This window comes from Hylobates moloch, unplaced genomic scaffold (genome assembly GCF_009828535.3).
Source record: "Hylobates moloch isolate HMO894 unplaced genomic scaffold, HMol_V3 SCAFFOLD_12, whole genome shotgun sequence".
NCBI lineage: Eukaryota > Metazoa > Chordata > Mammalia > Primates > Hylobatidae > Hylobates > Hylobates moloch.
This window is the reverse complement of record NW_026652287.1, coordinates 98,996,881-99,019,247: the sequence shown is the minus strand read 5'-3', so window position 1 is coordinate 99,019,247 and position 22,367 is coordinate 98,996,881. Positions and strand designations below refer to the sequence as shown.

General features: G+C 39.7%; 1 protein-coding gene across 13 annotated transcripts in view; it reads left to right on the top strand.

The window, feature by feature from the left end:
* Positions 1 to 22,367, top strand: part of ANKS1B (ankyrin repeat and sterile alpha motif domain containing 1B) — a 1,246,961-nt gene that overhangs the window by 893,618 nt on the left and 330,976 nt on the right. For all 13 annotated transcript variants that reach the window (XM_032170973.2, XM_032170979.2, XM_032170983.2 and 10 more), the window contains one exon: positions 2,853 to 2,951. In XM_032170973.2, the coding sequence (XP_032026864.1) occupies positions 2,853 to 2,951 (99 nt within the window). The remainder of the gene's footprint in view (positions 1 to 2,852; positions 2,952 to 22,367) is intronic.

Genomic DNA, 22,367 nt, shown 5'->3' with positions numbered 1-22,367 from the left:
ATAATTCTTCAAAAGGACTCCTCTCCTACTGAAGATACAGAAAATAGCATATTGGAGGTGTAGAGGAAGAGCAGTGGTCTTTAGGATTTAATTTACCAAAACATTTCAGTATTCAAACACTGAAATCCAGTTGTCAGGATTACCTAGAGATAGTAGCTATGCACACTATGGGATATTCATATGCTTTCTGTTTCTGCAAAGAAACCAGGTCCTCTATTCTACATGGGCTGAAGTTGTGGGTTGGTAAGTTAGGACCCGGAAAACCTGGTAATGTTCTAGCACAAAGATGGCCAAAGATTTTTTCTTCAGGGCCAGATAACTCCTCAAAGAGTAAAAGTCAGAATGGTATCACATATCTCGCTCATGCCATACTAGTCCATTTCTGGAAATAACGCTTTCTGTAAATGAAGTCATTTGTATTCTCAGCCATGCTCTGTTGTGTGCACTGAGTAATTTCTTGAGAGCAATATTTCCTGTGGCATGTTGCCAAGACTGGCTTTATTTGTTTTTCATTAGGCTTTTCATTATCATGCTGCTGAATACCTGGATCATTCTGCTTCCTCCGAGATGGCTGGTGTTGCTTAAGCGTAGGAATGACACTATGAGTAGGTGGAACGCTTTTGTCCAGTGAATGCCCATTTTAAATCCCTAGCTGTGGTGCCATTCCAGTGGCTTGAATCCTTCTAAGAACAGCTAGTTATCCATTTATAGTGTAGTCAGATATTATTAAGTTGTTTGCATGCATCTATTCTGTCCCTGTCCAGGGAAAGACATTAGTCTCACTTTGCTCCCCACTAGGGCTGTTCCTCCTCCTTTATTATGGCAGGAAAAGGCATCAAGTTCTACTCACTGCCCAAGCCTTGAATCGGTGTGTATTCCACATTTCTCCATCATTCCACATGTTCAATCTCCTAGTCAAACTTCCTGATAGTTTTCAAATCCACCTGCTTCTTTTTGCTCCTGTGACTACTACATTAGTCTATGCCCACATTTCCTCTGGAAAACAACCACAGTGGTCTCCATGCCCCAGAATCACCCTTTCCAATTCATTCTCCTTTGCTTTGAGTGTCTAATGGTACTCATCACTCTAAATAAATGGATATTCTGTCATTTCTATTCTTGCGTTTTTGTGTTACACGTAAGTAGGACAGAGTTTGATTTGTCAAAAAAAAATAGTGATCTGAATTCTTGAACTTCTATAGACGCCTCAATTTAAAGAGAAACTCTGTCTTACAAACCGTGAAAGGTTAAAATCTAGGGATAAAATGAGCAATATGTAAACTTCTGCATTCAAATATTAATCACAGGTTTAAAATAACCATTGAAATCTGAGAATTTTTGGACCGAACTGATCCTTGGACATTGTGGGCTCAACTTTATCATTTTATAGGTAGGGAAACTGAGGCCCAGCCCCAGAAAGCAAAATAATCTTTCTAAATTTGGAATCTCAGCATGTAACTCTTTTTCTTAAAAGCTGTCCATGGCTTCCCATTATGGTCAGGATGCAGTCTGAAGCCCTCAGCATGGCATGCAATATCTGTATAGTCTGCCCTCTGCTTACTCGTCCAGGCTTACCATTTGCTCCTCTCTCCATATTTTCCCAGAACATGATGCTTCCAGGTATACTACATTCCTTCTTACTCACGGGTCTTTGCACATAATTTCCCCATTGTCCTTCCTCTTTTAGGTGCTATGCCTTAACCACCCATTTTTCCTATATCCTATTAGACGTCCTTTTCTCTGAAAAAATATCCTGGATTCCCTCTGGACTCCTAAGCAAGTGTCACCATCATAGCACAGTCTCAGCATCCTACCTAACTGCCTTTGAACCATCCCTTTCCATCACGGGACTGGAAGGAATAAAGGCAGTTGTGGGCAGGGCCCTGCATCTTATTCATCATTCAATCTTCATATCGTGATCTGGTGTCTGGCATTCAATAATTCTTTCAACTTTTATTTTATGTTCAAGAGTACACATGCAGTTTGTTACATAGGTAAACTTGTGTCATGGGGCTTTGTTGTACAGATTATTTAATCACCCAGGTATTAAGCCTAGTACTGATGAGTTATTTTTCCTGATCCTCTCCCTCCTCCATCCTCCACTCTCCAACAGGTGCCAGCATGTATTGTTCCCCTCTACGTCCATGTGTTCTCATCATTTAGCTCCTACTTATAAGCAAGAACGTGTGGTTCTTGCTTATGGTTTTCTGTTCCTGCATTAGTTTGCTAAGGATAATGACCTCCAGCTCCATCCATGTCCCTGCAAAGAACATGATCTCATTCTTTTCTATGGCTGCACAGTATTCCATGGTGTATATGTACCACATTTTCTTTATCTAGTCTATCATTGATGGGCATTTAGGTTGATTCTATGTGTTTGCTATTGTGACTCAATATTTTGAAATTAAGTATTAACTCTCACTTTTAACCTGCCTAATATGTGTCAATTTTTCTATCAGCCTTCCTCACAAAATCTGTCATCAAAGGGGGAAAATGATTCATTCACATCAATGTGTAAGTCACTGATAACCCTAAATGGCAACTCTTACTAGAAGCATTCACAGTTTTACAGAAACAAAGTTTTAAGTCACACGAATGAATCCCCAACGCAGATAACCCAACGTGGATGTAAGCCACGATAGATATTTGTGAGGGGAGGGGAGCTTTCTCCTAGCTTTCACATCAGTAACAAGGTGACCGACTCTGCCCTCACCCTCACGGAAGAATGACTCTATGTCTTTGTTCATAAAAATCAGGTCACTCATTGGTTTTCTCTGTATTAAATATATCCTTGTTATTTATCCACAGTATAAATGCTTGATTTAACTTGTAACATTTCTGTTTTGTTTCAGGGAAGCAATGTTATGGAAGATCAGGATTTGTTGGAAATTGGAATCCTTAATTCTGGGCACCGACAAAGAATTCTACAGGCAATCCAGCTCCTTCCAAAGGTGAGCAATACTTTTATTGCCCTAGTCCTGTGTACGGTTCCCAGTGATTTTGAGTCCAGGCGTGCAAGGAGTATTTGTATTTAGTACAATATTTCTACATATTGATGCAACCTCAAGAGTGGATCTTCTTAGGTCCAACTGCACATTCAGACTTACGAGGCTACTATGGGCCACACTTGGCCTGAGGTTTTCTTGTTTTTTTGTTTTGAGACAAGGTCTCGTCTCTCTGTGTCACCCAGTCTGGGGTGCAATGGTATGATCTAGGCTCACTGCAACTTCCACCTCCCGGTTCAAGCAATTCCCCTGCTTCATCCTCCTGAGTAGCTGGGGTTACAGGTGCACACCACCATGCCTGGCCAATTTTTTTTTTTTTTTTTTTTTTTGTATTTTTAGTAGAGATGGGATTTTGCCATGTTGGCCAGGCTGGTCTTGAACTCCTGACTTCAGGTGATCCACCCACCTCGGCCTTCCAGACTTCTGGGATTACAGGCATGAGCACTTAGCTTGAGATTTACCTAAAAAAATGTGATACAGAAAACACTGCTGGCCACCAGGGAAGCTTCAGATTTTCTTCAGTGAGAGTCCTAATATCAGTACAAATTATCAGTTCTGGCCCCCCAGGTCGCAGCTCAGGTTCAAGAAGACTAGATTCATATTAGGTGGGTGCAGGAATGGCCCTGGCTTAAAAGCCTCCTGCCCCATAAGAGGTGATATCTCCTGTAACAACTCCATAGACTTATCCTCCATGGTCCCTACAAGGGACCTAATTACAAGAGTCATTACTCAGGGAAGTCCAAAGTATCACATCCCCATCATGTATTTCTAGTTCATGTATAGGCCCTCCTAGTCCAGGTGCAATTTACCAACCAGGCATCATTTTTACTGTAAGCAGTGTGTTACCTAGCAACAGAGTTGACCTCCTGTTTCCAGATAAGGTGTCAAAGTAGCCTAAAGGAAGAGGCAAAATCTGAGCATGAATCTTTCAGATATATGGGATTTTAATTGATAAGGAACAGAAAATGCATTTCAGATCTATGGCCATACCAACCTGAACGTGCCCGATCTCATCTGATCTCGGAAGCTAAGCAGGTTCGGGTCTGGTTAGTACTTGGATGGGAAAAGGCATTTCAGGAGGCCCCAGGAACCATATAAAAACAAATATGGTTCAGGCAACAAATTGCTGGAAGTATGAGGGAAATAGACATTTAAAATCCAATGGGATTTGCACAACAATGCAAATGTACTTCCTGCCACTGAAATATACACCTAAAAATGGTGATGATGGTAAGTTTTATGTTATGTGTATTTCATAACATATTCACACAATTCAAAAAATAATTTTAAAAAGAGGAAGAAAATTCAAGGTGATTAAAACAATTGAGGAGTGTGTAGTCAGAGATAAAGCAGAAAAAGTAGGTTGGGTCAGTGTGTGTCGGGCTGAGGAATTTGAAATTTATTCTGTAGGCACTGGGGAATGGACATGACTGGACTACTTTAGGCCAGTTAATTCTGGAGGCAGTGTACAAGTGGGATTAGAAGGAAGGAAAGTTGAAGTTGGGTCATCTGTTTGCAAAAAGACTGTGGGGCAGATTGGAGGCACGTGGCAGATGAACTGTAATAGATGTACCTGGATATTTGAGCTTGTCCTAGGTTTTGTACTCTCTTATCCTCTTGTACTTTCTAGAGAGGCTATACTTTCTCCCTCCCAGAGTGGGAAAAGTAAATATTAACCACTATTTCTAAGGAAATTGTCTGATGAAATTTCCCAACTGACAGTGAATTGAATTTCTACTGATAGACACTTACTCCTTTTGCACATTCACTGTGCCAAATATATAAAGGAGTTTAATCAGATAATTTTCTACACTAAATGGAAAAGAATAAAACATCCTTAGAACCAATTCAGGAAGTAATTCCTATGAGCATATTGTTCAGCTCTCTGCTTGTGTATGTTTGCTTAAAATATTACCTTCTTAGCAAGTTTTGTTCTCACTTTCAGCAATGGCTTCCATACTGCTGTATCTCTAGCACCTAGCACAGTGCCTGGTTCATAAAAATAGATAAGCACTCAATAAATCAGTCAATGACTACTTGCTTTGTCACATGCTGCCATTCATTTAAAGTTCAACTCAGATATTATCATATCATATCACTTCCTTTGTGCAACTTCCTTCAAAATGGAACCACTCCTTACCATCTAAGTAATCATCAACCTAGTCCTCACCAACCACCTCTATCTAGATGGACTACCACAGTGCGTTCTAGACTGTCATCCTTGGTTAGACTACATGAATCAAGTTCTCATTGGTCTCCTCTATCCTGGACTATTCACAGATGGTTAACCTCTGTCTGGGTTACCTTCTTACCCCTCTATAATTGAATTTCTATACAGTATCTGGAATGATCCTTCTAAAATATAAATCAGGTCATGCTATACCCTGCTTTAGTTCTCCAGTGAATTTCCTTCCCACTTAGAATAAAGTCTTTATCCTGTCCTACAAAGGCCCCACTACCTGGAAAGCCCTTCCTTCAGAACTTCATACACGTGCTCCTATACATTGTCAAATCTCTACTCGAATGTGACATCTTCACAGGGGCCTTCATGAGCTAAAATTCACATCCTTCCCTTACCATCACTGTCCTTGCTATTGCTCTGCTTTATTTTTCTTCATGCCATTTAGTGTGATCTGAAGTTATATTATTTATTTGCTTTTTTTCTTCATTATTTTCCATCTCACCCTCAGGAAGCAAGGTCCATAAGATCAGGGACCTTGACTGTCTTATTCCTTTTCTATATATCCAGCCTCTAGAATAGCACGTGTCACATAGTAGGTACTCAAGAAATACTTGTGGTATGTGAGAATACACTGACCCTCCCTTTCCTCTGAGATTTTATGGCCCTGTGCTTGTTCCTATCTCAAGGTACTAATAACATTCAGACACTTCTATGCTATAAACATCCTGAGGGCAGAGACAGTGCAACATCCTTGAATTTCCCATGATGCTTAACCCAATACATTGGCATTCTTTTAAGAATGAATGAGTGATTGAGTGAATGAATATTTTCCTCACATGTCATTCAAATGTATATTTTTAATCAGAGCACCTCAATTTTAAGATGTATCTATAATCCTGTACACACCACTTGATAATGCAAAACAAGAGAAACTGAACCTAGAATTATTTGGAGAATAAATGAAGTGTTTATTTCTGATACAGAATATCATTCTCATTAGAGAAAATAATATAATAGAAACAATACAAAATTAAGCTTCTATCGAGAGGCTGATGCAGAAGAGCTTACTATGCACACAAATTAGTAGAGAGTATATAAAAACATCCAGATGCACATTGAGCAGCACAAACAGAATGTTATGATGCCATAAATTGATGCTTTGCCTTCTTAGGTAATGAGCCCAATCTTCAGATAGTTAATAGTGTCATTTTATTGCCAGCACATTCATCTGCATTCACTTTAACTTTGCACTGCCAGAAAATGGACAAAATGTCTCTTCATTTTGTTTATACAATTTCAGTCTTCAGAATATTTGTATTCTTCATCTGTCGTGAGAAGAAATATTCCATGATTGCTACCTGGGATCTTTTAATTAACATATTGTGTTATGGAATTAGTGAGATTGTTCCTAAACAGAGAAAAGGTGCTTTGCTCAGTACAATCTTGATGTGTTAGCACACTTCAAAGCATATTTTTCATGCTTTTATTTGTACTTGTTGTGTCAAGCTTCAAAGAAAAAAGTGTATTCCTTTTGTAAGAATAGCTGTTCTGTAATATGTCTTTTTTAATACTGAAATATTCACCAATGCAAAGATTTACATCTTCTCAAGTACATTTGATACATTCAACACACAGAATGCATCTTTCTCGCTGTCTTTTGCAATGCTTGACCTTTTGTAAAGCTTAATTAGCCATTTTCACCCAGAGTCTACTTCCCTCACCAACCCCAACTCTGTCTTTTCTCAGCTCTAAAAGCGTTCCTGGACTTCTTGAAGATCAAATTTCACCTTTTTCCCTTTTTATGAAAGGAAACAAACCCAAAGTTCCACAAGAAAATGGCTTTTTTTCTACTATCCTAGAAATAAGTTTATTGTGCTTTTTTTCTGTCTCTTTGGATGCAGGGATATTACCTGATTACTTATTTTCAACATATAACGTAGTTTTTTCCAGATAAGAATTGCATGTGGCCAAGTCTTTGGATAATCCTCTAATACATTTTCCTTTTTAAAAGGGCATAAACGCTTTTGTCCTTTGATAATATAACACCTGAAGGTCAGGCATTCAAAGGATTTTCATTTTAAAGGTTTGCAGGACTTTGTGCCAAGGCTCATATCTCATCTGCTCTCTTCATATCCCTCAACCTGAGTTGACAGTATATTTCAGCACATAAGCAACATATTGTATGCTCACGCTGTTTTTCAACATTTCCTGTTCTAATGCTTTCCAGTTTTATAATACCTTTTGGAATTACTTAGTAGTTGTCTATACTCAGTGTCTCCCCGTTTCCTTTGCTCCACTAAGCCCTCAAGGGCTTGACTTGTTTCTCTGCTGCGACCCCCTACAACCAGTGCTAAGGTCACCAGTAAGCAGAAGAGTAGAAATTCCATAAGCCCTTTGTTATCTCCACCCTACTTTGACTTCAGCAGACTCTGATACTATTGACAATTAGTGTTATCAACCAAACTGGGTTCATTTACCTGCACACAATTGCGGCCAAACACTGAAGCGCTGGATTTTGTAGAGAGAAAGGTTTATTGCAAGGCGGCCAAGCAAGGAGGCAGGAATCCAGCTCAAATCTGTCGCCCTGTACCAGCCTTAAAGTGGTATATTTAAGGGAGAGATTCTGGGGGCGGGGCTTCACGGTTGGTTAGTGATTGGCAGAAAGGAATGGGAAGTTTGGAAAGTCCCTTGAGCATGCGCAGTTGTCCCTTCGTGCTTTTCCATGGGTTGCCTGTACAAATTCATGGGGAACTGATCTGAAACATGATGTGGAAATTCAGGCTGTGACATCAAAACGTCACCCCCCAGGGGAGCAAGTCTATCCTGTGCTATTCTGACTCCAGTCAGTCTTATTGGTTCCAGCCACTTTCAGCCGGTCAGCCAGTTTTGTTGCAAGCAGAGAGAATTATAACGAGCTGTTTCTTCATCTGTCTTCTTGCAAGGCAAGCTCAAGGATTCTTGTTAACCCCATGGGGCAATTCACTATTAACATTGTCTTCTTTCGGCTTCCATGATACCTAGTTACTCTCTGCATCTCTGCTGTTGTCTCTCTGCCTACTCATTCTCCTCGGTTAAATCCTGGAGTTCCTCAAAACTCAAACCCAAAAATACTTGATGACTAGTAAATATTTTTATCACAGGACTCTTGATCTTAGTGCAATGTCTGGTATTCACTTTTGTTCATTGCTACTGTTACTTTACTACATAATGAACACCTGAATTTTAGTGGCCCTTTACTTCTGAGTTCTGCTCAGTTTAACCAATATTTATTGGAGCTACATATATTTAATTATTTTTTTCACTGAATGGCACTGAGCACCTCTGAATGAATGGATTAAATTACCCCCTTTTCTATCCTCAGTTTGAGGATTTGGCTAAAAAATTTTTGCTGTTATTCCAATAGAAGATTTATATTCTGTATTGTTAAAGAACAAGTTACCCCAAATTTTAGTGGCATATAACAATTATCTCCCAATTTCTGTGGGTCAGGAATCCAGCCAGGTACAATGTTGAGTGGGTCCTCTGTCTCTGGATCTTTCAGAGAGCTACAGCTGTCTCAAGACTCACGTCAAGAGGATCTACTTCCTAATTCACTCACATGGTTGTAGGCAGGATTCAGGCTTTTAGGGATTTTCGGACTGAGGCCTCAGTGCCTCACAAACAACATGTTGGCTGAGGCCTCCCTTAATTCCTTGTCACCACATAGAGCATCTCACAACATGCAGCTAGCTTCAACAGAACAAGCAAGTGAGAAGACAAGAAAGTGCTAGCAAGATGGAAGTCACAGTCTTTTGCTACCTAATCACAGAAGTGACATCCCATCTTTTTGCCATCTTCTATTCATTACAATGAAGTCACCAGATTCAGTTCATACACAATAGAGGTGTTTACACAAGGGCATGAATACCAGGAGGTGAGGACCATGGCGTAGGGCAGGTGGGGTGGGGCACATCTTAGAAGTCTGCCAGGTACATTTTATAATGATCTACTTTACAGTCTGGTTTTCATTGTCCACATTTGTAGTTGAAATGGAATAATCCATCAAAAACTACAAGGAAAAAAACACCCTTTATTTCCTTGGGCCATCTTCCTGGGACTATGTTGTTCACAGTCAGATGATTTAAGAGCCACCTTTGCTACTGCCACTCAAAAAAGAGGCATATGTCTGTGGTCTGTAGAGTTAGGTATAATGTAGCATGATATAAGATAATACAGAAGTTAGGGACACTAGAGATTTGCAAATTGTACATAATCACTTCATAACCTGAACATCACTGATCTAAGTGATATACACAAATCAGTAATCCCATAAAACAGCACAGTTTCTTAAAATGTATTTATTCTTCATTGTTGCCTCATTACTGAAAAGAGTATTTTACCATATATATTAGGTCAGTGAGTCTACTAAACTCTATTGGACAAAACTTTAAGAATGTTAGCAAATGAAACAGGTTCTAATAAACTAACATAGGTAGAAAGTTACAAGTGGTCATTTAATTTTAGGCCTGAACGAAGAAAATAGATCAAAGCAACAGTTGACCCCCTCAAAATGGTGTGAGCAGAGATGGTAGGGATTGAAAACTCAAACACTTTTAAAGAAAAGATAATATGGAGTGGTGGAAACTGTGGCACACTGGAGAGCAGAAGTCCCGCCCCTCCTCACCCCCCAAAAAACTGTGGGTTTCTTTCATAAACACTTTGTTAACAAAACAAAGCATTGGGGGCCAGATTTGGTTATAGCTGTCACTCTGCTACCCCTATGTCATAGATGAAGAGAATCACTCTAGAAATAAGTCTTAATATGATGAGATCACAGATTATTTCAGCCTTTGAAAGGAGTATTAAGAATGTGACATTCTTTTAAAGAAGTTACATCTGAATTTTAAGGACCTTGAAAGAACTAGAGTCTTTAAGAGAACAGAGACATTCTGTGAAGAGAATTTTAAGGACTTGAAAGAACTAGCGTCTTCAAGAGAACAGAGTCGTTCTCTTAAAGATGCTAGTGCTCTCAAAGTCCTTAACATTCAGATGTTTGTTAATTCTAGTCTTGATGGTTGACGCAGATGTGCGTAAGTTTTAGCGGAAAAGCGTACAACCAATGTTATTTCTTTAAAAGTCTAGAAAGGAAAGTTCAGTCTTATTTCCCTGTCACTTGGAAAAATGATAGAAACTTGTTCTTATTTCTTCTGCTATTTTTCAGAAGGGCAATGACAAAATATAGCCCACAGGCACAGATGCTCTCATGGTGCCTTTTGACAGGGCGACTTTTCATTCTCCCATCCCATCACTCACTCTCTGTCTACCCTCATTCTTTTCACTTGCATTGCTTTTTATTCTTTTTATTGCATGTCTTAAACTCACTGCCATCCAATGTTGGCCCACCACCCAGTGGACATCAGTTAAAGATACACGGTCAAAGAGAATCTCACACCCACATACATGCACTGTTAGCATGGAGGTCCTAACCTAAAGTAAATACACGACAGGATCCAGTCTAACCGAGGGCATAGGATATTCTATTTCCTATAGGTCCAGTCCTTAGTAAGACAGGCTGTGGTATTCCCAGGGTTCTTACAAGCTCCACTCAGTTCTGAAAATGTCTTCTGGGTTTGTTTTTTGTTTTGTTTTTTGTTTTTTTGTTTTCTGTCTTTTTGCTGGGGATGCAAAACAGATATGCTCAGTGCTCAGGGGTTGGCAAACTTTTTCTGTAAAAAGCCATATCATAAATATTTTATACTCTACCAGCCATATGTCCTATATTGTGGTTACTCAACCCTGTTGCAGAGTGAAAATAGCCATAGATGATTCAGAAATGAATGAGTGTGGCCATGTTCCAAAGAACTTTATTTACAAAAACAGGCAATAGACCAGGCTTAGACTGTAGGCATAGTTTACTGACTCATAACTTATCAATAAATATCCAGCTAGATTAAGTATCGGGGGAAATTCAGCCAGATATCAGGCAAAATTCACCCCTGATATTTCACATAGGTTCTTTTCTAACTTCACTAAGCATCAGCTGGTTTGAGAAATAAAGGGACAAAGTACAAAAGAGAGAAATTTTAAAGCTGGGCGTCTGGGGGAGACATCACATGTCGATAGGTTCCGTGATGCCCCACAAGCCGCAAAACCAGCAAGTTTTTATTGGTGATTTTCAAAGGGGAGGGAGTGAACGAATAGGGTGTGGGTCACAGAGATCACGTGCTTCACAAGGTAATAGAATATCACAAGGCAAATGGAGGCAGGGCGAGATCACAGGACCACAGGACCGGGGCAAAATTAAAATTGCTAATGAAGTTTCAGGCACACATTGTCATTGATAACATCTTATCAGGAGACAGGGTTTGAGAGCAGACAACCAGTCTGACCAAAAATTTATTAGGCGGGAATTTCCTCATCTTAATAAGCCTGGAAGTGCTATGGGAGACTGGGGCTTATTTCATCCCTACAGCTCGACCATAAAAGACGGCCGCACCCAAGGGGGCCATTTTAGAGGCCCACCCTTAGGGACACATTCTCTTTCTCAGGGATTCAGGGATGTTCCTTGCTGAGAAAAAGAATTCAGGGATATTTCTCCCATTTGCTTTTGAAAGAAGAGAAATAGGCTCTGTTCCGCCCGGCTCACCTGCAGTCAGAGTTTAAGGTTATCTCTCTTGTTCCCTGAGCATTTCTGTTATCCTGTTCTTTTTTCAAGGTGCCCACATTTCATATTGTTCAAACACACATGCTCTACAAACAATTTGTGCAGTTAACGCAATCATCACAGGGTCCTGAGGCGACATACATCCTCCTCAGCTTACGAAGATGACGGGATTAAGAGATTAAATAAAGACAGGCATAGGAAATCACAAGGGTATTGAATGGGGAAGTGATAAGTATCCATGAAATCTTCACAATTTATGTTCAGAGATTACAGTAAAGACAGGCGTAAGAAATTATAAAAGTATTAATTTGGGAATCTAATAAATGTCCATGAAATCTTCACAATTTATGTTCTTCTGCCATGGCTTCAGCCAGTTCCTCCGTTTGGGGTCCCTGACTTCCCACAACAATTAAGAGCTTTTCCATACTTCTGAGAATCTTCTAAACAGGGAAGAACTCAGATCAGAAATATAGCCTACCTTATCAGACTAGTGAAAGGCCCCAGGATGACCCAAGCCTCCTGATGTCATCCCAGAGAAATGTGTAAAATTAACAGGGATGACATTTGCTGTATGTCTGTTAGAAAAGGAGTCAGCCCCTTTGGCCATCTTCATGGGACTATATGCTATTCAGTGTTCAGCACTTATTTCAATCAATAAACAGGTGTTTATTGAATATGCTATACTCGCAGATCTGACCCAAAAACTGTGATTCTTACAGAGTTCTGTTTCCATGCCACAATACTCTCTACTTTCCTTACTTTTTCTAATATTGTTTCATTAGCTTCTTATGCTTAGTCTATTTTATACATTGATATTCCCTAAAATTCAGCCTTAATTCTCTCATCTTCTTCCTTCCCTTACCCTCCTGAGGTGCCTTCATTTGCCTGCATAGCTTCTGCTATCACCTTCATATGAGCAACTTTCAACCCTCGTCTGGGTTTGGAGCTCTTTCTGCCTTCAGAACGCCTACGTCTGAACACAGCTGAAGTCCATTTCTTTTAAAAAAATCCAGCCTCTATTCTATTATATTTATCTTTATTCATTCATTCTGAAAATAACTGTGAGTGCCTACTATATACTAGTCATTTCCCTTAGCACTAGGGTTACAGTAATGAGTAATATAGATGAAGCCCTTGCCCTCACAAAATGTGTATTCTAATGAGAAAAATTGATTTTTATATAGAGATACCTTTGAAGTGATATTTCCTTATATATACATGCTATATTGTATAACATTAACATATTATATTCCTATTATAACCTATTACATACAATATAATATATATTTTATAATACAAATTTATAGTATATATAATATCAAACATATATGTACTATAATACATTTTTTGTTGTATATGATATGTTATGCAATAATAGATATAATAATTATATATAATGTTATATAATTATATACAATAGACAAATGTCATTAAAAGACACAAAGTGCTGATAATATACTCAGGAGGAGCAGTTGACTTGCTGAAAGACTGTAAAAGATCACCTTTTTAAAAAAGAAATGGTTGGTGCCATTGGATGAGAACCGAAAAAAGAGTAATCGACATTAAGGTCAGAAACCTAAGTTATTTGGGCTATATAAATGTTGAAGTGACAGCAAGTCATTCAGATCCCTTTTATTATTCCTTAGCCTGGCACACAGTATGATCAGGGTAATGAACCTAGCCACTGTAACAAACAGCTCCAAATTCTCAGTGGTTTAACACTGTTAAATTTATTTCTCACACATGCTAAGTCCAGTGTGGGTCAGGCAGCTCTCCTCCAACCGGTAATTCAGGGACCCTGGCTTCTTCCATCATGGACCCTTCCATCCTGGAGTTCTTTATGGGCTGCCGTGACAACAGGGTAGACACGAACATAGAAGATCACTTGGGATGTTCTATTGCCAGGACAGGAAATCCATCACTTACTTTAAACCACATTTGATTCACCAGGATTCAGGTTCACAGCCCTCATTAAACTGCAAATTAGGCCAAGAAATATTATCTCTCTTCCTAGGAATACGTGATAGAATTCCTGAGAATCTAGTCATTCTGTGCCAGAAACATCATCTCCTTCTGTACCTTAACTGTCATCCTTCTTCCCATGGGTAACTCCTATCCATTCCTTAATACTTAAGCCTTGGAGAAATCTTTACAACATCTTCTCTCTGGGATAGATGATTTAACCCTTCTGTGTTCCCATTACACCTCATAAAAACCACCTATTGACTAATTTGTGTCTTACTCAAGATTAGGACCTTGGCCACGTTCATCTTCCTTTCCTAGGTGTGGAGCACACGAATCGTGAACATAGTAATGCCCAGTTAATATTTATTAGACTGGACTGAGCCAAACAAGAATGCAGATTAGAGGTCAGTTCTGAATGGGCAGGTTAGGATGCTCAAAGATATTTCCAAACTGAGTGCCTTTATTTTTCAATGTTTTACAAAGGGATAAGGCATGTCCTTCATGCGTGTAAGCATGACTGCACTGGCGGCCTGCATTTCCTAGGGTGAGATTCATGCTTCCTGTTTACAAGTGATGACCAATAACTAGTCTGTTCTACGGGATCACATCGAGAGAAGGAATGGCCAATGTTCATGAAGCTCTTTGCACCCTTCAAAATGACAAAGCCCCGTATGTACAAAATGCAAAATCGCAATAACTGTATGGGCCGGATAGATTTTTAAACAACTGGCCGGGCGCGGTGGCTCACGCCTGTAATCCCAGCACCTTGGGAGGCCGAGGCGGTGGATCACGAGGTCAGGAGATCAAGACCATCTTGGCTAACATGTTGAAACCCCGTTTCTACTAAAAATACAAAAAATTAGCCGGGCGCGGAGGCGGGCACCTGTAGTCCCAGCTACTCGGGAGGCTGAGGCAGGAGAATGGCGTGAACCCGGGAGGCGGAGGTTGCAGTGAGCTGAGATTGCGCCACTGCACTCCAGCCTGGGCGACAGAGCAGGACTCCGTCTCAAAAAAAAAAACAAAACAAAATACTTAAAAGTTCTGCCTCTTTAGCTTGGGAAGAATGTAGTAGCCATCTTGCTTTGTGAAATTGCACAAAAAACTTGGAGCAGAGCATGGGTAAGTATGTTTGAATTGTGTGGTCTCATGCCCAGCAGTTTTTTTGTTTTTTTTTTTTGAGACAGAGTCTCGCTCTGTTGCCCAGGCTGGAGTGCAGTGGCGCAATCTCAGCTCACTGCAACCTCCGCCTCCCGGGTTCACGCCATTCTCCTGCCTCAGCCTCCCGAGTAGCTGGGACTATAGGCGCCCGCCACCACTCCCGGCTAATTTTTTTTGTATTTTTTAGTAGAGACGGGGTTTCACTGTGGTCTCGATCTCCTGACCTCGTGACCCGCCCGCCTCGGCCTCCCAAAGTACTGGGATTACAAGCGTGAGCCACCGCGCCCGGCCTTTTTTTTTTTTTTTTTTTAAGAATTTATCTTGGAATCGTTTATTATGTAGACCACAGAGCTGAAATATCGCTTTTACTCCTAATCTCCCTCTGATATTTACAGAGAAATAGGGAAGGAATTAGGCAGGAAAATAGGTTCTGGTCTATTGCTATCCCCAGCAGCTGTCATCCTTCAACTCTGAGAAGTTCACCCCCATTTAATAAAGAACAGTGGCTCCCTTGGAGTTATCCTGCAATCTGTAGTGAGAGAAACAGGGCTTTAGATATCTGAGCACTTTCCCTTCCTTACATAATTCGTCAAAGAATAATCACAATTTAGAGCTGGAAGGGACCTTTAAATCTCCAGCTTTTCCTCTCACTGGAGTCATTTCACAGGTGAGGAAACTAAGTCCCAGTCCTATTAATTGACTTGCCCCAAGGAAGATTGCTCCTTAGTAACTGAACTGGAACTAAATCCCAGATATCTGTGCTCATGACAATTGCCTCCTGAGTGAATACTGTGCTATATCAGAGACCCAAGGCTGTGAGTTGCTTGTGTGTTTGTGAAAGAAACTGAAAAGGGACAGGAAATGAAAGAACCAATTGACTAAAAGCAAGAACAGGAATCATTTATAAAATCGGCCTTCCTTTTACATTTCGGGCTTAAAAGGCAGTTTTTGCAGCCTCCATGGACCACTGAACTCCCTTCTCAAGGCTAGAAGGGAGGGTTGCAGAAGGAAACCAAGAGCTCTAGAAATACAGGAAAAAGACAAATACGAAAAAGAAGAAAAGCAGATATAGGCCATGTGAGCTGGCCAGCGGCCACCGGGGTCATTTACTTATTTATCCTTGAAGGTAGCCTGAGAGAAGCTTCACTGATAGCATACTGTGCTGTTTCGATAAGTAAAATAATCCTAATTTATTTTCCTTCTTAATCTGGGTAAGAGGAAAGAAAAATAGGCAAAATGGAAGGTCATTCTCTAAGAGAAAGTGAAGACACATCTTTGGAGCATTAAACTCCAGGGAAGTGACATTTTTATGCGATTAATCTAGGAAGCAGCATGACGGAAAGGTTGGGAACATGGTCAGACTATCCGAGTTTGAATCTTGGCTCCATTCTTTGCCTAATTGTCTGACCATGGGCAAGTTTCTAAATCTTTCTGTGCCTGGTTCCTCACCTTTAGAATGGATGTAATGATTTCACCTTCTCTGTAGAATTAAATGGGTCAATATTTGTAAAGCACATAAAATGGAGTTTTCCAAAGCATACGTGCTATATTAGTGTCTATTAAATACACTTTTAAAAAGAAGGTTTGACGCTGAACCAAGAAAAAAGGTAGGGTTCATTTGGCCCATTAATTGTATCTGAAAATTACTACTCCAGGCATAAACAGTAAGCAAAATGTATCTCCTTTTACTTATTCATTCAATAGATATTTTTAAACCACTTACTGCATGCCAGGCACTGTGCTAGCTATTGAGAATTTGGTGTTAGGAAGCAAGACCTACAAGATCACTGTCCTCATGCAGCTTAAATTCTAGTGAGGGACCCAGAAAAAAAGAAGTAAAACTATATAATTTCAGGTAATGATAAATGCTGTGGAGAACTATTAATTAAGCAAGAAATGGACAGAAAATGATGGGAATTTGTGAATGCTATTTTAGGTGGATAAACTAGAATTCATACTGAGGCGGCTTAACAGAGGTTCTTAACCACCCCACTGTATTGTCTAAATGCTGTACTTCAAAGCACCCTAAGGATACTGAGGGGATAATGAGATGAGTAAGCTAAATAATCCACTTAAGGCATCTTTAAGGAACTTGCAATCTTGCAGGGGCTCAAAAAATAACTCTCTTGAGCTTTTAGTTAAATCTAATTTAATCCCAGTTTAGCCACCTACTGCTTGTGTCACCTTGGCCAACTTACTTAAATTCTCTAATCCCAGTGTCCTTATCTATAAAACAATAGGTAATAGTGGAACTTATCACATTAGGTCATTGTGAGATATAAATACAAAAATGCATATGAAGTTTCTGACATTTAGAGGAATTCAATATTAGTTATGACCACTTGCATTTGTTCAATAAATTCTCCCTAAATTAACAAAAATCAATACATTTTTGATGTTGCTTTTGCCTGGAGCCAAGAAGTAACAGAAGAGAACTCAATTACTGACATAAGAGAGTCTGACTAAAAATGTCCGTGACTGCATTGCATAGTGAACATTCTACTCTCAGCTAGTGGATTTCTCACAGTGCAGATTATTCATTTTCTAGATAAGAAACTGGTACAACTTTCCAATTTGATTGTCATCTACTAAACTGATAATTTTGAAATGTATTTAAAGATTATTGTTTAGTCCATCAGAAGCTAGAAGAGAAGGTGTTTAAAGTCATAACTCATGCCTCCCTATTTAAGAGATTAAATGGGCAGAGCATGGTGGCTCATGCCTGTAATCCCAGCACTTTGGGAGGCCGAGGCAGGCAGATCACGAGGTTCGGAGTTCAAGACCACCCTGGCCAATATGGTGAAACCCCGTCTCTACTGAAAATAGCAAAAGTAGCCTGGCGTGGTGGCGCGCACCTTAGTTTCAGCTACTTGGGAGCCTGAGGTGGGAGAATCACTTGAACCCGGGAGGCGGAGCTTGTAGTGAGCCAAGATCCTGCCACTGCACTCCAGCCTGGGCAACAGAGTGAGACTCCATCTCAAAAAACAAAAAAAAAAAAAAAAAGAGAGAGAGATTAAATGAATAAGCCTAATACAGAGAGACCTTCCTGTCTGCATCTCTTAGAAGCAAGGACTCGATATAAATATACATAGCATAGAATGGAATGGAAGTGAACTGAGAAGCTGAGCAGTCAGATCTTGACAGTGTAGTTCCATTTAGTTGCTAAAGGCATTGTGATTTCATAGAAAAGCAGAGCTGTGTGCATTTACACAAAAGCTGTAAAACAGCATATTCACCATTTTGAATAAGGCATTGTTACCTGCCTTTACCATGCAATTGAAATAAGTGCTAACTTAATTGTTGAATAGAATTTGGCTATATTTCTTATTTTCCATCAATGGCATTCGAGTGAGATATTTCTGTTCAAGTTATGTCTGCAAATGAATTGAGCATTTATTTATGTCCCAAGACACAGTGCAAGGAGAAAAATAAGATGAAATTACACAGTATCTGCCTTCAAGAAGATTTTAGTCTAGCAAAGGAAGTCAGACCAGTATGCAAGTGATCTTAATATAGTACAAGTCAGAACATGAAACAAGCTATAATAGGAGTAAAAATACAAGTTTTGTATGTTAAGTAAAAGGGAAGGTCTCTTCTGCTCAGGGAATCAAGAGTAGGTTCCTGGAGAAGGAGACAGATGAATCAAAAAGCCATTCCTATGTACCTTTAAAACTTCTCTGTTGTGGCTAGGCATGTTGGCTTATGCCTGTAATCCTGGCACTTTGGGAGGCCAAGGCAGGAGGATTGCGTGAGGGAAGGACTTCAAGACAAGGCCGGGCAACATAGTGAGACCCTGTCTCTCCAAAAAAATTAAAAAATTAGCCAGGCTTGGTGGTACACACCGATACTCCTAGCTACTCAGGAGGTTTGCTTAAGCTCAGCAGTTAGAGAGCAGAGAGCTATGATCCCACCACTGCACTCCAGTCTGGACAGCAGAATGAGACCCTGTCTCTAAAAAAATTAATGGGTGCCACACACCAACATGGCACATGTATACATATGTAACAAACCTGCACATTGTGCACATGTACCCTAAAACTTCAAGTGTAATAATAATAATAATAATAATAATAATAATACATAGATCAAAGTTAAAAAGGAAAACTTCTTTGTTGTGGAAGTTTGTGATAACTCATGACACTCCAAGCAAAAAGTGATCCAAAGCATATTTTTAGCTAACAGGCAGATAGAGATGCTATTTTTTCTCATTCGTAATAACCATCTTCTGGTTATTACAGCTGAAATACAGCCAGTGCCATCAATCCAGCTATAAATTTCATTCATCACTTCGTCCTTCAAGCTATAATGAGTCAAATATTTGAAACCCAAACAAATACGTATAGTGAGCTTAATGAAGCAGGCTAAACTAGTGACATAGTTACTATTCTTCCTTCCCTAAGCTAAGCACCGTTTCATTACGTGGTATTTCTTTGTGGTTATTTGTGCGGGGGGTGAGGAGGGGTGGTAATCAATGAGATTTTCAACTTCAAACCAGTAGTTCTTCCACCTGTCCTTTGGCTTTGGGTTCTAGCCTGATGGTTAGTCTTCTGTGGACCCATAGTGAACTCTACCTAAAGAATACACATTCCCCAAGATGTTCCTCAGCATGCCAGAAAGACATTCTGGGCCAAACCCCTATGTTAATAGCAATCACTTAAATAGAAAATTGCCTACGTGCCAGGCACTATTCTAAGTACTTCAGATTAACTCTAAATTAACACATTTAAATCTCAAAATTAAATCCTTATTTTGCAGGTGAAGAAATTAAAGCTCAAAGAAGTTAAGTAACTTGCCTAAGGTCACACCACTAGTAAGTGTCAGAGTCAGGATTGAAACTGGCCAGCCTGGCTCCAGATACTATGCCCTTAACTGCTTTCCTCTACTTCCTATTACTGGAGTGCCCCATCTCTGTACTCTGTGGAATCAACCATCAGTATACTCATCTTGGGGAAAAAATGACTGGCCATTTTTACTATCTCACACAAGTCTATTGCTTTGTATTTTAGTAAACAGACATTCAGTTTTTCTTTTTTTTTTTAAGTTAATAGATAACTACTGCCCTTATCAAAGGAAATGAGTACCCAAGAAAGCTAGATTCCTCTTTCATGTCTTCAAGAGGAAATACATTTTAGCTTTGCTTGTTGTTCCATGAATTCATGAAGGTATAAGTGCTAAATGGATACACTTTAAATTATTTCTAAGGTTATAATTTATGAATCACAGACTCCTGACAGGTTAAAAGCTTTTTCTTCAATGCGTTGTATTAGTTTTAACCCTCAACCCCTTCTTTACTTGGAAGCTACTGCTTGGTGGCAAAGGATTGTATTTACAATTTTCTAAATACTAAGAGGTAAATGTATCATAAGAAAGTTTTGAATGTGAAATTTTCCTCACAGATGTACAAGAGATTATTTCAGTAAATAGAGAGAGATCAATTTCCCTGCCTGTCACCTCTGGGACTCAATTACATTATCATGCACTTCAGCCAGATCGCTTTTCCGAGTGCCACGTGATGTAGACATAAAGTAACAATTACCTTGTGTCCCGAGACCCAGCAGGCTCAGAGGTAGATGAAAGGAAGCTAGAGCAACTCCAGAGGCATAACATCTGCAAACACCCACACGGCCATGCACAGACATTCATTAGCAAATTGCTCATTGTCCATCCATTCAATCAGACTGTCCATTCATTTCAGCTCTATGCTAAGTCCAGAGATGGGAATGAAAACATGGAGAAGACTTGGTCCCTGCCTCAAGGAGTTTGCCTGCATTTTAGACAGAGATAGATATGTCAAAAACTAGAATACTATGTGGAAAATGCTATAAGAGGAGAGAAGAGCTAAATGCATGGGGATCAGGGAAGGCTTTTTGGACAGGTGGATGATGCTTGAACTGAATCTCAAAGAATGAACAGGTGTTTTTAGCCAATTAGGACATTGAAGGAGTCACTTGAGACAGAGGATGCTGCCTGTGCCTGCTAGGACTAGGACTAGGGACAATAAGGAGAAATGGATGTCCATATTCATCCTCCCTTTCTCTCTCTCTGTCTCTCTCTCTCTGTCTGTCTCTCTCTGTCTCTGTCTACCCCTCACCCCTCCCACCTGCATCCCCCCCGACAAACATGTACACACAAACACACATACAATCACTTACTTCACCATATATTAACCCCAAGAGAAACTATAAAAGAAACTCTCCCAAATGTCTCCAATCCACTCTAGCATTTTTTTTTTCTAGAACTTATAAAAACTGGCACTTATCTTTGTATACAGTCATGTGCCATATAACAACATTTGGGTCAGTGATGGACCACATATATAAGAGGTCCCATAAGATTATAGTAGAGCTGAAAAATTTCCATCACCTAGTGATTTATGTTAAGCTGCCTACAGTTTTCAGTACAGTAACATGCAGGAAAAGTTTATAGACTAGGAGCAAGAGCTTAGGTGGGTAGCAGGTGATAACCATCTAGGTTTGCGTAAGTACACTGTATGATGTTTGCACAATGGCAGAATCACCTAAGGACGCATTCTGATGCATCCCTGTTGTTAAGTGACACAGAACTTTATTTGCGTGTATTTCAAATGTATACCCAAGGAAATTACATATTCCTGGAAGGTAGGAACTTTATTCCCTTTTGCATTTATATAATATCTAGGATGATGTTATATATGTTGTCCTAGATATACAATATCTAGGATGACGTTATATATGTGATGCACTATGGTGCCTAAAAATTCTTATTGAATTAAATACATAACTACTAAAACTATTGTAAGAGTGACTCTACTGGGGATTCCCACAAATAGAGCTGAAGATTCTTAGTCACTCCATTGTCTGAGATAATTAGAAATTCTGGACTGACAAACACACACATACACACACACACACACACACACACACACGCACATACAACAGACTATGAGGCTGGAAACATTTTCCTAAGGATCAAGCTATTTTTTGTTGTGACTGCTGTTCTCATTCCAATGGTAGTGAAATAGTTCTTAGATTATCCCTTAACTATAAATATAAAAGGGGTTTTCAGGAACTCCAACCAGGGCTTCAAAATAGGATAACAGCAACAACCATAGAGCAACACTTCTCTGTATATTCTAGGCCTTACTGAAATTCCTCCTAATGATTCATTCAAAGTGTCTCCTGTCACATGTGCACTGTTAACTAGACTACCGCTGACCATGAGACATCTGCCCTTTTCTGCCTCTCTTGTTCTAGCCTATTGTGGTGATGTTTTCTGTCACCAAGGCTTGAAACAGTGCCACCAGGACCTACCAAAAGTGCTCTCAGTCCTGCTCATACTCACTGAAGGTGCCAAATCTGCCACTAATGAATGCCAAGGGCTGCTTCAGAGCTGCAGGTGCCCAATGTGTCAAAGGTACTGATGTCTGTGTCTCTGG